The sequence below is a fragment of the Balaenoptera physalus genome, assembly GCF_965194825.1.
Source record: "Balaenoptera physalus genome assembly, chromosome: 7".
Taxonomy (NCBI): domain Eukaryota; kingdom Metazoa; phylum Chordata; class Mammalia; order Artiodactyla; family Balaenopteridae; genus Balaenoptera; species Balaenoptera physalus.
This window is the reverse complement of record NC_138886.1, coordinates 113165328-113180136: the sequence shown is the minus strand read 5'-3', so window position 1 is coordinate 113180136 and position 14809 is coordinate 113165328. Positions and strand designations below refer to the sequence as shown.

General features: G+C 44.2%; 1 protein-coding gene across 7 annotated transcripts in view; it reads left to right on the top strand.

Moving 5' to 3' along the window:
• FBXO16 (F-box protein 16) overlaps nucleotides 1-14809 on the top strand; it is a 59601-nt gene that overhangs the window by 41951 nt on the left and 2841 nt on the right. The window contains exons 7-8 of one of the 7 annotated variants that reach the window (XM_082469012.1): nucleotides 6540-6583; nucleotides 7147-7573. The exons of 4 other annotated variants lie outside the window; for them this stretch is intronic. In XM_082469012.1, coding sequence (XP_082325138.1) covers nucleotides 6540-6560 — 21 coding nt within the window. In that variant the 3' untranslated portion in view covers nucleotides 6561-6583; nucleotides 7147-7573. Of the gene's footprint in view, nucleotides 1-6539; nucleotides 6584-7146; nucleotides 7574-13505; nucleotides 14684-14809 lie in introns of those variants that run through there. 2 more of the 7 variants (XM_082469014.1, XM_082469013.1) reach the window with 2 other exon arrangements.

Sequence of the window (14809 nt, the reverse complement as noted above, 5' to 3'; positions counted from 1 at the left end):
AAGTGAGCTAGGATTTTTGACTCTGTAATGGTGTCCATGATAAGCCTGCTGTTTGGACCACAGGCTGCAGCTGGCTAAGGCCCCCTCCCCTCGAGGTGCCAGTTTGCCCCACTGCCCACCACATCCCTCAGAGGAAAAGAGCAACCTCCTAGATGAGGCAAGGTGATTGTGAAAATGAAGAAATAGTGGCAGTGGGGCCTGAGAGGAGAGGAAATGGGTATTGAGGAAATTCAGTTAGGGGACATAAGAAAAGTAGGGAGTAAATAAAACTCCGACAAGTGCAGCCATAGAGAGAGTGTGGTAGACACAGCCTGGGTGTGATTGCAGTGGAGAAAATCCCGTATTCATTAGATAGAAAATCCTTGCATCATTTAGACAGGTTTATCTAGGAAGATTCAGGAGGAACTCGAGAAACAGGTGACTAGGCAAACTTAGGGGAACACGTTATAAAGCCAGGATGAGAAGGACAGATCACCAAAGCCCAGTAAGGACCTGAGGCCTGAACACTGAAGTATTTCTTGCCCCTCTAAGTGTCAAAGGGGTATGTGATACTTGGAGAAGTTAAAGCTTTGTGAAATGGAAGGGTTGGGGACTTCCCTGGTGGTGCAGTGGTTAAAAATCCGCCTGCCAATGCAGGGGACACAGGTTTGAGCCCTGGTCCAGGAAGATCCCACATGCCGCGGAGCAACTAAGCCCGTGCGCCACAACTACTGAGCCCGCGAGCCACAACTACTGAAGCCCGTGTGCCTAGAGCCGGTGCTCTGCAACAAGAGAAGCTCCCCACTAGCCACAACTAGAGAAAGCCCGTGTGCAGCAACGAAGACCCAACGCAGCCACAAATAAATAAATAAATGTTTTTTTTTTTTTTTTAATGGAAGGGTTGGAAGAAAAAAAAAGCACGGATGTAAAGTACAAAGAGCATTCCTTAGGCCGTCTCTCCAGGGCGTGGCTGTCAGGCCACTGAGACATTTTCACTTTTTGCCTGTCATTTCTTAGAGCCTTCAAATAGGAGAGTTCTCCCCCATATCAGAAACATTCTCAAGGAAACAGTTTCAAATCCACGTATATTGCTGTGAGTTGGTGATGTTTTCTATTATCATTAGGCTTGAGTTCTCAAAGCCTGCCCCTCACAAGGGTACCTGATCTCCCTTTTAATTCTAACACTGCCTCGTCATAGCTGCTTCATTGAACCACCTTTTAGTGTGAATCACTGATAGAAGATGGGAATAAAGCCTAGATCCGATCACTAATGCTTTGTAATTTTGAAGGTGGTTTATTAAAATTATATAAATATCAGGAAATGCCCATTACCATTAGTTATTATAACAAAATTCCATACAGAACAAAGCAATGAAAAAATATAAACACCACAGGACAGCCGGGTACCGTCTTAAACTTCAGAGATTTTCCCATCTTGTGTAAAGACGTGAAAAAAAAATTTTTTTTAAATCTTAACAGCTGACCCCACGATTCCTCTTCGGGAAGGGGAAGGAGGGAGCTGTCTCCTTGGGGGAAAGCCGCTGAGGGGCTTGTAGGGAGGGATGACACCTCGAGGGCTTGGATACTGCAGGCACGTGGGCTCCAGAGGAGGAAAGCCTGCCGAGGCTGGAGGTTAGAGGAAGACCTTGTTGCTTCTGCTTCTGCAAGGGGAGCGGAGGGGGAGCAGAGAGAGGGGAGGAGAGAGATAAGACCAGGAAGGAGAAGCCAGCCCGATGGAGAGAAGCTGAGACAGGGAAGGGGAGAGGGGCCAGGTTAGTGTTGGATAGTAACCCATCCATTCCCATCAAATTTATTCCCTATTACTGGGATGTAAACCCCGCCTTCCATCTCTCTAGTAAATTCTACTCAATTTACACATGGAAGCAAGGTCTCAAAAGTCTAGAAACCGGGGACTTTCCTGGTGGTCTAGTGGTTAGGACTCCACACTTCCACTGCGGGGGGCACGGGTTCGATATCCCTGGTCGGGGAACTAGGATTCCGCATGCCGTGTGGCACGGCCATAAGAAAAGGGGGGCGGGCAAGAATGGAAACAGGGGAAGAAGTTAGGAGAGATACTGGTAGCTCAGACCAGCATGTTAGCAGTGGTATTGGTGAGGAGTGATCATATTCTGCATTGTGGTAGACTGGATGTGGCATGTGAAGAAAAGAGGAATAAAGGATGACTTCACTTTCTAATATTAGAAAGAAAAAAAAGAAGTCTAGAAACCTAGAAAGCCCTTCAGGACAATTCACAAAAACCAAGCGGGTGAGCTTTGGTCTTCCCAGGGCCTGGAATTGGGACCCCAGGGACCCCAGCTGATAACTTGTTTCTCATCTGTTTTTGTTTTTGTTTTTTTCTTTTTTCTACCAAGTTAAGTATACAAACAACTACCTTTTGTCTCACACTCAACCTTTTCTTGGAAGTTAGAAGTCCTCACTTTCTGGGTTCTGATTTGGCCAAGAATTTCAAACAGCTTGCTATTCACAGCATTCAGCTAAATACAAGTAATAAAAGCCTCTAATTGCCGGCTTACTGTTAATTGCTTTAGATAAGACCTTATCTTTTCCTGCGCTTTGCTAGCTCCAGCCTCTGCAGTTACCTTCTTGACCTCTTTCCAGGATAACTTGATTCTTAGTGTCTTGATAGTTTTGGGATTTTTTTCAGGCATATTTTACATAACATTTAATTCACCCATTTCAAGTGTGCAATTCAATAATTTTTAGTGAAAATTAGCAAGTTGTGTATCCATCAACGTAAATCAGTTTTAAAGCATTTCATTTTAAAACCCCAATAAGATCCCTTATGCCCATTTACTCTTTTTTTTTTAACATATTTATTGGAGTATAATTGCTTTACAATGTTGCGTTAGTTTCTGCTTTATAACAAAGTGAATCAGCTATATGTATACATGTATCCCCATATCCCCTCCCTCTTGCGTCTTCCTCCCACCCTCCCTATCCCACCCCTCTAAGTGGACACAAAGCACCGAGCTGATCTCCCTGTGCTATGTGGCTGCTTCCCACTAGCTATCTATTTTACATTTGGTAGTGTATATATGTCAATGCTACTCTCTTACTTCATTCCAGCTTACACTTCCCCCTCCCTGTGTCCTCAAGTCCGTTCTCTACGTCTGCATCTTTACTCCTATCCTGCCCCTAGGTTCATCAGAACCACTTTTTTTTTTTTTAGATTCCATATATATGTGTTAGCATATGGTATTTGTTTTTCTCTTTCTGACTTACTTCACTCTGTATGACAGACTCTAGGTCCATCCACCTCACTACAAATAGTTCAATTTCGTTTCTTTTTATGGCTGAGTAATATTCCATTGTATACATGTGCCACATCTTCTTTATCCATTCATCTGTCGATGGACACTTAGGTTGCTTCCATGTCCTGGCTATTGTAAATAGTGCTGCAATGAACATTGTGGTACATGACTCTTTTTGAATTATGGTTTTCTCAGGGTATATGCCCAGTAGTGGGATTGCTGGGTCATATAATAGTTCTATTTTTAGTTTTTTAAGGAACCTCCATACTGTTCTCCATAGTGACTGTATCAGTTTACATTCCCACCAACAGTGCAAGAGGGTTCCCTTTTCTCCATATCCTCTCCAGCATTTATTGTTTGTAGACTTTTTGATGATGGTCATTCTGACTGGTGTGAGGTGATACATCATTGTAGTTTTGATTTGTATTTCTCTAATCACATAATGATTAGTGATGTTGAGCATCCTTTCATGTGTTTGTTGGCAGTCTATATATCTTCTTTGGAGAAATGTCTATTTAGGTCTTCTGCCCATTTTTGGATTGGGTTGTTTGTTTTTTTGATATTGAACTGCATGAGCTGCTTGTATATTTTGGAGATTAATCCTTTGTCCATTGCTTCATTTGCAAATATTTTCTCCCATTCTGAAGGTTGTCTTTTCATCTGGTTTATGGTTTCCTATGCTGTGCAAAAGCTTTTAAGTTTCATTAGGTCCCACTTGTTTATTTTTGTTTTCATTTCCATTTCTCTAGGAGGTGGGTCAAAAAGGATCTTGCTGTGATTTATGTCATAGAGTGTTCTGCCTATGTTTTCCTCTAAGAGTTTTATAGTGTCTGGCCTTACCTTTAGGTCTTTAATCCATTTTGAGTTTATTTTTGTGCATGGTGTTAGGGAGTGTTCTAGTTTCATTCTTTTACATGTAGCTGTCCAGTTTTCCCAGCATCACTTATTGAAGAGGCTGTCTTTTCTCCACTGTATATGCTTGCCTCCTTTATCAAAGATAAGGTGACCATATGTGCATGGGTTTATCTCTGGGCTTTCTATCCTGTTCCATTGATCTATATTTCTATTTTTGTGCCAGTACCATACTGTCTCGATTACTGTAGTTTTGTAGTATAGTCTGAAGTCAGGGAGCCTGATTCCTCCAGCTCAATTTTTCTTTCTCAAGGTTGTTTTGGCTCTTCGGGGTCTTTTGTGTTTCCATACAAATTGTGAAATTTTTCTAGTTCTGTGAAAAATGCCATTGGTAGTTTGATAGGGATTGCATTGAATCTGTCGATTGCTTTGGGTAGTATAGTCATTTTCACAATGTTGATTCTTCCAATCCAAGAACATGATATATCTCTCCATCTGTTTGTGTCATCTTTAATTTCTTTCATCGGTGTCTTATAGTTTTCTGCATACAGGTCTTTTGTCTCCTTAGGTAGGTTTATTCCTAGGTATTTTATTCTTTTTGTTGCAATGGTAAATGGGAGTGTTTCCTTAATTCCTCTTTCAGATTTTTCATCATTAGTGTATAGAAATGCAAGAGATTTCTGTGCATTAATTTTGTATCCTGCTACTTTACCAAATTCATTGACTGGTTCTAGTAGTTTTCTGGTAGCATCTTTAGGATTCTCTATGTATAGTATCATGTCATCTGCAAACAGTGACAGTTTTACTTCTTCTTTTCCAATTTGGATTCCTTTTATTTCTTTTTCTTCTCTGATTGCTGTGGTTAAAACTTCCAAAACTATGTTGAATAATAGCGGTGAGAGTGGGCAACCTTGTCTTGTTCCTGTTCTTGGAGGAAATGGTTTCAGTTTTTCACCATTGAGAACAATGTTGGCTGTGTGTTTGTCATATATGGCCTTTATCATGTTGAGGTAGGTTCCCTCTATGCCTACTTTCTGGAGAGTTTTTATCATAAATGGGTGTTGAATTTTGTGGAAAGCTTTTTCTGCATCTACTGAGATTATCATACGGTTTTTATCCTTCATTTTGTTAATATGGTGTATCACATTGATTGATTTGCATATAGTGAAGAATCCTTGCATTCCTGGGATAAACCCCACTTGATCATGGTGCATCATCCTTAATGCTTTATTAAGCGTTCTCACTTTTTCATCCCTGTCTGGGTCAAAAGAGGAGGAAAAAGGAATATTCTCTAAAGTGATTCCTGGTTCATGTCATGGAAAGAATAATGGTTTAAGAATCAGGACACCCAGGTTTCTAGCCTCAGCTCTACTGTTAACTAGCAGTCACTCAAGCTATTTGAGTTTTCATTTCCCCGTTTATAAGTTTGAATTACATCTTTAAAGTCCATTCCAGGCTAAAGTCTGGATCTGTGGGCCCCCATAGTTTCCTACCACATTTACTCTCTGCTCTCTCCTTATACCAAAAAAGAAGCCAGTATATTCATGAATTCTGATTGTAAACCAATAAAAACTGGTTTCTGTTTCCCATCTTTCTCTTTGAGCTTTAGAAAATTAATTAAAACAGAAGAATTTACAAAACACAGTTTATGCAGTGGCTTCCTTGCAGGCAATCTTTAATAGATTCCTTTCAAATTCTGACGAAACCCCCAGGTATTCGTTTTATAACATCTGTTTGGTTTGGATGTGCAGAGGTAAAAATATCTAAAGGAGAGATTTTTATTCATTTAGTTCAGTGAAATTCCTGAGAATTCCATTTGGAAGGAAGATTAAGAAAGAGTATGGGCTTTGCGGTCTGAGAGACCTGGGCTTTTTTACTTAACAGTGCAACTTTGGATAAGTTACTTAACCTCTCTGAGCCTCAGTTTCTTCATCTATAAAATGGGAATAATGATACCTCCCTTGCAGGACTGTGGTGAGGACTAAATGCCGCCAGGTATATATTAAGTACTCAATACATGTTCGTGTTCTCCCCCATTAAATACCATCTTATTTTTCACTTTGCTGAACAAGAGCACAGGCTAGGGACTGAAACAGCCTAGGTTCAATGCCTGATCTCACAGTCTTAGCAGCTCAGTGATTTGGGCCAAATTGTTAACAATCTCGGAGGCTCTATTTCCTCGTCTGTAGAATAGAGTTAGTAACAACAGTGCTCAGCTCAAAGTAAGCGTTCAGTAACTAGCAGAAGCTGTCAGAGTCACACCAAATCATCATGGAGACAGCAGGGACCAGTGAGAGAGTACTGATGGTGAGCAGCTGCTGAGACGCTGATGAGCGGTCAGCCACGTGGCCAGGAGGAGGCGCCAACCTGTGGAATAAGCTTTGTTTCTCGCTTTTACCTTACTTTCCCCACTTTTCTTTGTCTTCTTTCTCACAGTTTCCTCTGTGCAAAAGATAGTTGCAGCCAGAGCTACATGAAATGTAAGCCATATATTTTCTTTTCCTGCCCGGCCTCCATAACATCTTCTGCCTGCTCATTACTCCTCATTGGCGTGGGGTTGTTTTTTTGTTTTGTTTTTTGCTTTTTTATTTAGCTGCGCTGGGTCTTCGTTGTGGCACGCAGGATCTTTAGTTACGGCATGCAGGCTCTAGTTCCCTGACCAGGGATTGAACCCGGGCCCTCTGCATTGGGAGTGCAGAGTCTTAACCACTGGACCACCCGGGAAGTCCCCAGTGTTGGGATTTTGGTTCCACGCTCCCAGATGGAATAGTGTGTGTTAAACTCAGTGCTGTGAATTCTGTCTTGTGCGCCCTCAGCTGCCTACTAACTACAATATGGGCTTTTGTTAATTTCTGATACGTACAAGACCAAAAGGCCTAATTGCTAAGAATCCTGGGGGCAAAATTAACTCTCAGGAAGGGCCACTGCTTAGAGTCTTTGCATTTCTCCTTTGCCTCTGAAAGAGCATAGTTTACTTGTTCTGTCTAGTAGCCTCTTGTTTGATCATGCTACTCATAATAAATTACCCTGGCATTTCCAACAGGAGTGATTCTACCTGCTTCTCTTGCCCTGGGGCCAAATGGCTGCTTGTTTTTATTGAAGAGTTAAACACAAAGTATTTGACAAAAATGGGCTTCTCTTGAGGATCTACCAGAAAAGAAGAACCGTGTTTATGAGTTATGTGATATTTTTAGTTATATACATATTAGTTATGACGGGTATTTTAATCACTGTTATTACTGGGGTTTAAAATATATATGTGTGTATGTAGTATATATGTATGTGCATGTGTAAAACATTTTGTAATACGGTATTTTACCACAAACTACAGTAGAAGCCAATATTCTAAGACATGGATGTTTTGAAGTATGAATTCATGATCCCTACTAACAAACAACCATTGGAACGTTTTGGAACACATCCCTACTTTATGCCACCTACTTGGGAGGCTGAATGGTGCCATCACATAATCTTGGATTTATTTATTTATTTTATTTATTTTTTAAATTTTTGTCCACCCCGTGCAGCCTGTGGGATCTTAGTTCTGCCACCAGGGATTGAACCCATGCCCCCTGCAGTGGAAGCATGGAGTCTTAACCACTGGCCCACCAGGGAAGTCCCACAAAATCTTGGATTTCAATTTCAAAACCCTGGCTAGAATTTTCTGCCTAACCTTCCTCCACAGCTGACAGTTTCACCCGGAGTTAAAGACAAACCAAGAACAAAGACAGGCCTGTGGCTTCTTTAAAGCTGTGTTGATTATTTCTCCCTCACACCTTCCTCTATTTCTCATAGAAGCAGAGTAAGCTAGGAGGAAAAGAGAGCAGCCTCTTTGTCGGTGTCACCTGGAGGGGTGATCAGACCGTCTGCGCAGCCTTCTGGGCTCCTAGGCAGACAGAGGAGAGCAGGGGTTTTCTGCACAGAATCCCCAGATGGAAAAGTCCAGGGAGCAGCTCAATCCTGGGGGTGAAGCATCCACTCAGCTGAAGCCAGGATGAGCAGTCACCCCGCTTAGACTCTCCTCCCGGAAGGAAACCCTTCTGGGGGAGGTCCTCCCCAGACATTATTTATTTTTTTTAATTATTAGCACCTTTAATTATTATTTATTTATTTATCCATTTTTTTGGCTGTGTTGGGTCTTCGTTTCTGTGCGAGGGCTTTCTCTAGCTGCGGCGAGCGGGGGCCACTCTTCATCGCGGTGCGCGGGCCTCTCACTATCGCGGCCTCTCTTGTTGCGGAGCACAGGCTCCAGACGCGCAGGCTCAGTAGTTGTGGCTCACGGGCCCAGTTGCTCCGTGGCATGTGGGATCTTCCCAGACCAGGGCTCGAACCTGTGTCCCCTGCATTGGCAGGCAGATTCTCAACCACTGAGCCACCAGGGAAGCCCCCCAGACATCTTCATCCCCACCAGTGGCCGTTACTTGTCACTCAGCTCCCAGCCTACGCTTAGGCAATTTACAGGGGTGAGTCGAAGCTGTGTTTATATGACTAAAATGAAAAACTCCTGATTTTATGACTTTCAAACACAATAATCCATATTTACATACAGTATTACCACATCACCCCTAACTGGGAGTCATCATAAAGTGTTGAGGGTAGATTTTTTTTTTAAGTCCTTATTGAATTTGTTACAATATTGCTTCTTTTTTATGTTTTGGTTTTTTGGCCTCGCGAGGCATGTGGGATCTTAATTCCCCGACCAAGGATCGAACTTGCACCCCCTGCAGTGGAAGTGCAGAGTCTTAACCACTGGACCGCCAGAGAAGTCCCTCTTTACCTTTTTTTACTGCATCACAGGCTTGGGAAGATTAAATGAAGTAATATAATGCCCAGCAACCAGATATTTATAATTATTATTGTTGTTGTTGGTGGTGTTTCTAGAAGAGTGATTGGCACCCTGCAGGGCTATCATTGTTGTGATTCTATTTATCTGTTTTCCATATCCACCTACAGTACTCCTTTACGTGACCTATTCTCTTAAGTGATCCATGGGTTTATCGAGTGGTGGTGTTTGTATCAGTGATCATTTGCAAATGTCTGCAAATAACATAAATGGAGAACAAAAAAACATTCAACTGGGGAGCGACAGACACAGGTGTATAGTGTACACGCTGGTATGCAAATTGTTCCCTGTAACAGCCCTTCTTGGGCCTTAGCCTCCCGAGGGGCCCCCCCCTCTTTCTGGGGTCACTCAGCCTCAGTAGCCTGTTGCCTTTCTCACTCCCTTCTCTGTGCCCAATAAAATGACATCCAGCCGGAAGATAGGAATTTTCTCTTCCTGCTTCAAAGTTCCCCTGCAAGGTGGTTTCAGCCATTGCCCTGAAATGAAAGAGAAGAAGTCATTCATATGTGTATTCATTTATCCAACAAGTATCTTACGGCCACTGGAGGGGGCTCGAGGGATGTGTGACCCTAACAAGACCCAGTCGTGCCCTGGAGGGACTTAACAGGCTGAGGGGGAGGCTCCAGCCGCGTAGGGGTGACTCCTGGGTATCTGGATTGGGCGACTGTGTAGAGGTTCATGCCGTCTCCTACTGAGACTGGACATGCTTGGTGTGAAGTACCTGCGGGATAACAAGTAGGCACATTGAGAAGGGAGCTGAATGTGTGAGCCAAGAGCTTGGCGGGGAGAGCGGGGCGAGAGATATAAATCCAGCAGTTGAAGATTTAGGCACTGATTGCCCAGGAAGTGGGCTAAGAACAGAACCCCAGAGAGTTCTGATGTGTAAAGCATGGCCTTCCATACATCTTCTCCCATGTCCTTCCATTTAAAGACGTGACAGCGACATGGAGAGAAACTGTTGTGTAAATATCTCTAGAAAAAGAACAGTAAGTTCAACTGATGAAAAAAATACATTTAAATTACCCGATTCTGTCTGTCTTTGTAGGAGCAGGTTGAGGAAAGGAATACTCTATGTGAAGATGCTCTGGAACTGGGATTACTGGTAGATTGCATGGCTGTCGACACCCTTAGCCCATCAGAAAACAGGCGACGGCAGACAGACCTGCACATATGTAAAGATAATTTATATCAGGGACTTCCCTGGCGGGCCAGTGGTTAAGACTCCACACTTCCACTGCAGGGGGCGCAGGTTCAATCCCTGGTCAGGGAACTAAGATCCTGCATGCTGTATGGCACAGCCCAAAAAAAAGAAAATTTATATCAGCATCGTTTCTAAGAGCAAAAGATTGTGAACAGCTCAAATAGCTATAAATTTGGCTCATCTATAAATGGACTATAATACAACCCTTGAAAGATTGAGGAAGTTCTTTTTTTTTTTTAAGTTCCCTTATGCTTCTTTCTTTTTTAAATTTTATTTATTTTGTTGCGTCGGGTCTTAGTTGTGGCAGGTGGGTTCCTTAGTTGCAGCTTGCGAGCTACTTAGTTGCAGCACGTGGGCTCCGTAGTTGTGGCAGGCAGGCTCCTTGGTTGTGGCTCCAGGCTCCTTAGTTGCGGCACACAGGCTCTGTAGTTGTGGCATACGAACTCTTAGCTGCGGCATGCATGTGGGATCTAGTTCCCTGACCAGGGATCGAACCCAGGCCCCCAAGGAAGTTCTTTAAGTACTGTTCATACAGGCGGGCACACACACACACACACACATACGCATACTCTCATATATATAGTGAACAGAAAGTGATGGTATACTACCAATTGTATGAAAAAGGAGAGGGGGAGAATATATTTGCATTTTATGTGTATATTTGCTTGCAATGTATAAAATATCTCTGGAAGGATACAGAGGGAAAAAAGATCATCTTGGTTGACCTTGAGGAAGGGAACTGGAGGGCTGGGAGGTGAGGTGGGGGGCGATTTTTTTCACTGTCCCTTTTTGTATCTTTCCAATACTGAACTATGTAGAAAAGGACCCTGTTCAAAAATAAACAATTATTTTAAAAAAGAGAGAAAAGGGAAAAAAGTCAGTGGAGTTGTAGGCAAAAGCTCTTAAGAGAAGAATCCCATGTAGGATAGAAGTGTAGTAAAATATGTCTTGCTTGCCTGGTCTCCAAGTGCTCAGAAGTGAAAATAAACCACTTGAAATAGGGGTTCAGCTATCCTGCTAAGATAGGTCCTTGTTAAGTCTCTGCACTGAAAAAATGGACTTTTCTGGGGGAAGGACCGAGACGGAGTTTCACAGCAAGGCAGCAGCCAAAGATGAGTAGGAAGTAAAAGGTTTGATGAGCCCCAATGTGAAGGAAAACCCTAGTCTTTCCCTCCTGTTGTAGGAAAAAACCTCAGCTCTGTCTATCTCCTAAGTGCTTCTTTTACTTCTCACACAAAACACACGTTTCTGGCACTTCTGGTCACCAACTGTGTGGGAGTTTTCCCCACACCAAGCAATTCTCTGCAACACCAGCTGGGTGGCCTGCAATTTAACTCAGTTCTGGCACCATCTACCTGGAGACGGCATCAGAGCCCACAGGATAAGGGCTCAGTCCCACAGGACTGCTCTCCGCCCTCCTCCCCCGCATTTCAGTCACCAGTGTCACCTGTGCTTCTGACCAAGCAGCTAGAGATCAGAGGTTCCAACCACCCCCTCCTTGGGTTTGGTTAATTCGCTAGAGCGGCTCACAGAACTCAGGGAAACACGTTTACCAGTTTATTAAAGGATGTGATAAAGGACACAGGTGAACTGCCAGATGAAGAGACACATAGGGCGAGGTCTGGGAGGGCCCCAAGCACAGGAGCTTCTGTCCCCGCGAAGTTGGGGTGTGTCATCCTCCCGGTGTGGATGTGTTACCCAAAAAACTGGATTTGCCTTTTGGTGGGTGTCGAGCCAAGAAACATGGCCAAACCAAAGAATGGGAGAAGGAAGGAATTATTATCTGCAGCAAGGAAGGAGAGGGACTTCCCTGGTGGTCCAGTGGTTAGGACTCCATGCTTTCACTGCCTGCCGAGGGCCCAGGTTCAATCCCTGGTCAAGGAACTAAGATCTCACAGCACCACCAAAAGAAAGGAGAACACCAGGGATCTTTCCCAAGCTGTGCCTCCCTGAATAGCAAAATTGGGGAAGTTTGAAACTAAGGATACACACATATTCGTGAAGGGTCTTAAGCAGTGGAAAATTCAGTGTAGAATTGGGGCAAAGGTTGACAGAGTGCAAGCTTCAATTGATTGAAGTCACGAGGGTCAGAAAAGGTCAACATCATCATTCCATCCTCCACCTGGGTGGCCGCCTTACTTTCTGCCCCCAGAGATATGTATATACTCAACGATATGTATCAGATTGTTATGTACATCTTTTTTTTTTAACATCTTTATTGGAGTATAATTGCTTTACAATGGTGTGTTAGTTTCTGCTTTATAACAAAGTGAATCAGCTGTACATATACACATATCCCCATATCCCCTCCCTCCTGCGTCTCCCTCCCACCCTCCTTATCCCACCCCTCTAGGTGGTCACAAAGCACCGAGCTGATCTCCCTGTGCTATGCGGCTGCTTCCCACTAGCTATCTCTTCTACATTTGGTAGTGTATATATGTCCATGCCACTCTCTCACTTCGGCCCACCTTACCCTTCCCCCTCCCCGTGTCCTCAAGTCCATTCTCTACATCTACGTGTATCTCTTGAGGAGAATCTAGGACTCTTCTATCACAGAACCATTGTTTCTTGACTGCTTTTTCTTTGTTCCTGCATTCTTTTGTTCCCTTAAGATCATTAATTACTGAGACCTGTTCAAGGGCAAGCATCGTGGCCAGGCTTAGACCACAAAACGGCTTAGGCCAAAATGGGTTCTCTTGTGTCAGGAAAGCCATGCCTGGTTCTCTTTTCTCCGGGGACCCCCTACCCTTTCTGCTTATAATACCCAATGTTGGCGTAAAAGAAATTTCCAGTTATTTCAACCAGATCATCAGATGCTCTGGACCAAGACCCAAGACTGTCAGATTTGTACCCTTTTATATAACTTCCCCATATTTTGCCCTTAGATCTTGTCTTTTCTCTTGTAATATGGACATTAAAGTCTTAGAATGAAGAGGGCCTGCAAACTTGCTTTCAGGGACAGCAAGGAAGCCTGTATAGTCAGGCCACTCAAGATGGCTGTTCTCTTGCTCTCCGTATGTCCTCTGCCCTACCAGGGACTGCGTCACCTATTTCTGACGCATGAGACTGACCTTGCTATGTACTTGCCTCTGCCCCAGTTAGTGATTGTTCTTATCAAAGGGGTGGTGAGGGGCGTGCCCCTCTGCTGGTTTCCCTGGTAACCAATGAGCCCACCTGACGTCATTTCCCCTATAACTGGTAATCTCCACCCCCCCAACCCCGGCCCTGGGAGCAAAGACTGCTGCCATGTCCTGTCTGCCGCCTGCTGCAAATGGGGGGACCTTGCTTCAGACATGTAAACTCCCCCATCCATTAAACCATTGATGTCTCTGTTGTTGACTTCGGGCTCTTTCTTCAGTCTTGAACCTGGGCAAGTGCAGGGCCCATAGGCTTGCGGGGTGCAGCCCAACAGGTGGACATAAGGAGACCATCTTCGGGAACCCATCTAGGAGGGATGAGAAACCCACAGTCTGGTTAGGTGGTGACGGTTACCAGGGGGAGAGGAGGGGGGCGGGGGAGTCCCTGGGACCTGCCAGGGCGGAAGAGGAAAGCTTGAGGGGAACCTGCCTGGGCCTGTGAATCTCCCTGGGGGACTTAGGAGAAAGGGTTCCTCCAATACAGTGATAAATTATGCTTTGCACTGTAATAGGATTAAATTTGGAACTGTTACAGGTAAGGTGTTACTAGCCCATTCTTGTATCACGGAAAGCTAGGCTTTGTCTCCATTCAACAGGTATTATTTTGTTTTCATTGTTCCTAAAATGATACAAAGGAAGGCTTCTGTTTGTTCTCTTGCCTTATGCTGATCTCAGAACAACACAAAAATGCTGACTGTACGCTGATCTTGAAACAACACTGAAAACTTCAAACACGGGAAGATGATTTACTCCCATTCCTTTCCCCTTTCCTCTTGGATTCGAACAACTGGCTATGTTTAACCCCAGTTTTGCCTACTCTTTCCCAAAAAAGTCACCAGCAAACATGGATGGATCTACTAAAGGCAGGACTGTAGATTCAACAGGGTGTGGGATTCCAGCTTTGTTCTCGGGGACCTGACAGTCTCATCAGGAGACAGATAATTATTGGATTGGCCAAAAAGTTCGTTCAGGTTATCTATGTCACGGAAGAACCCGAGCGAGCTTTTTGGCCAACCCAGTACATTCAGAAATGGGTACTAACGCCCGAGAGCATACGTTCAGTGCTAAGTTAGGGGTCTGGATAATAATGGCTTCAGGAATGCAGCTGAGGCAGAAATCCCTGAGGGTCAAGACTCTGAAGCTTCTAGGAGAAGGGGGGGTCTCCAAGGACAGATTTAGAGAAGGAGTAAAGAGCGCACCTGAGGCAGGTGGAGGGTGTGGGCGAGACCAGCCCCTGCGGCACATCTCTGTGGAGGAAGAGGGACCTGGTTCGCTGGAGGCAGCAGTCATGGCGGAAGCAATTTCTGATTTCAATGACAGTCTAAAGTAGGATTTTCCCCGGATTAATAGAAACCCTGTGTGTTGCAAACATAGCCGTCAGAGCATTAGAGGGATGTAATGGATGATCTGACTGTTGGGACTTGGCAGCTGAATGTGGAGTCGTGGGGGGGGGGGACCGTGTTTGAGGAGGTTCAGCATCTGTACATCTGCCAGCCCTCCAATGTCGCTCTGCACACAGCCGGGG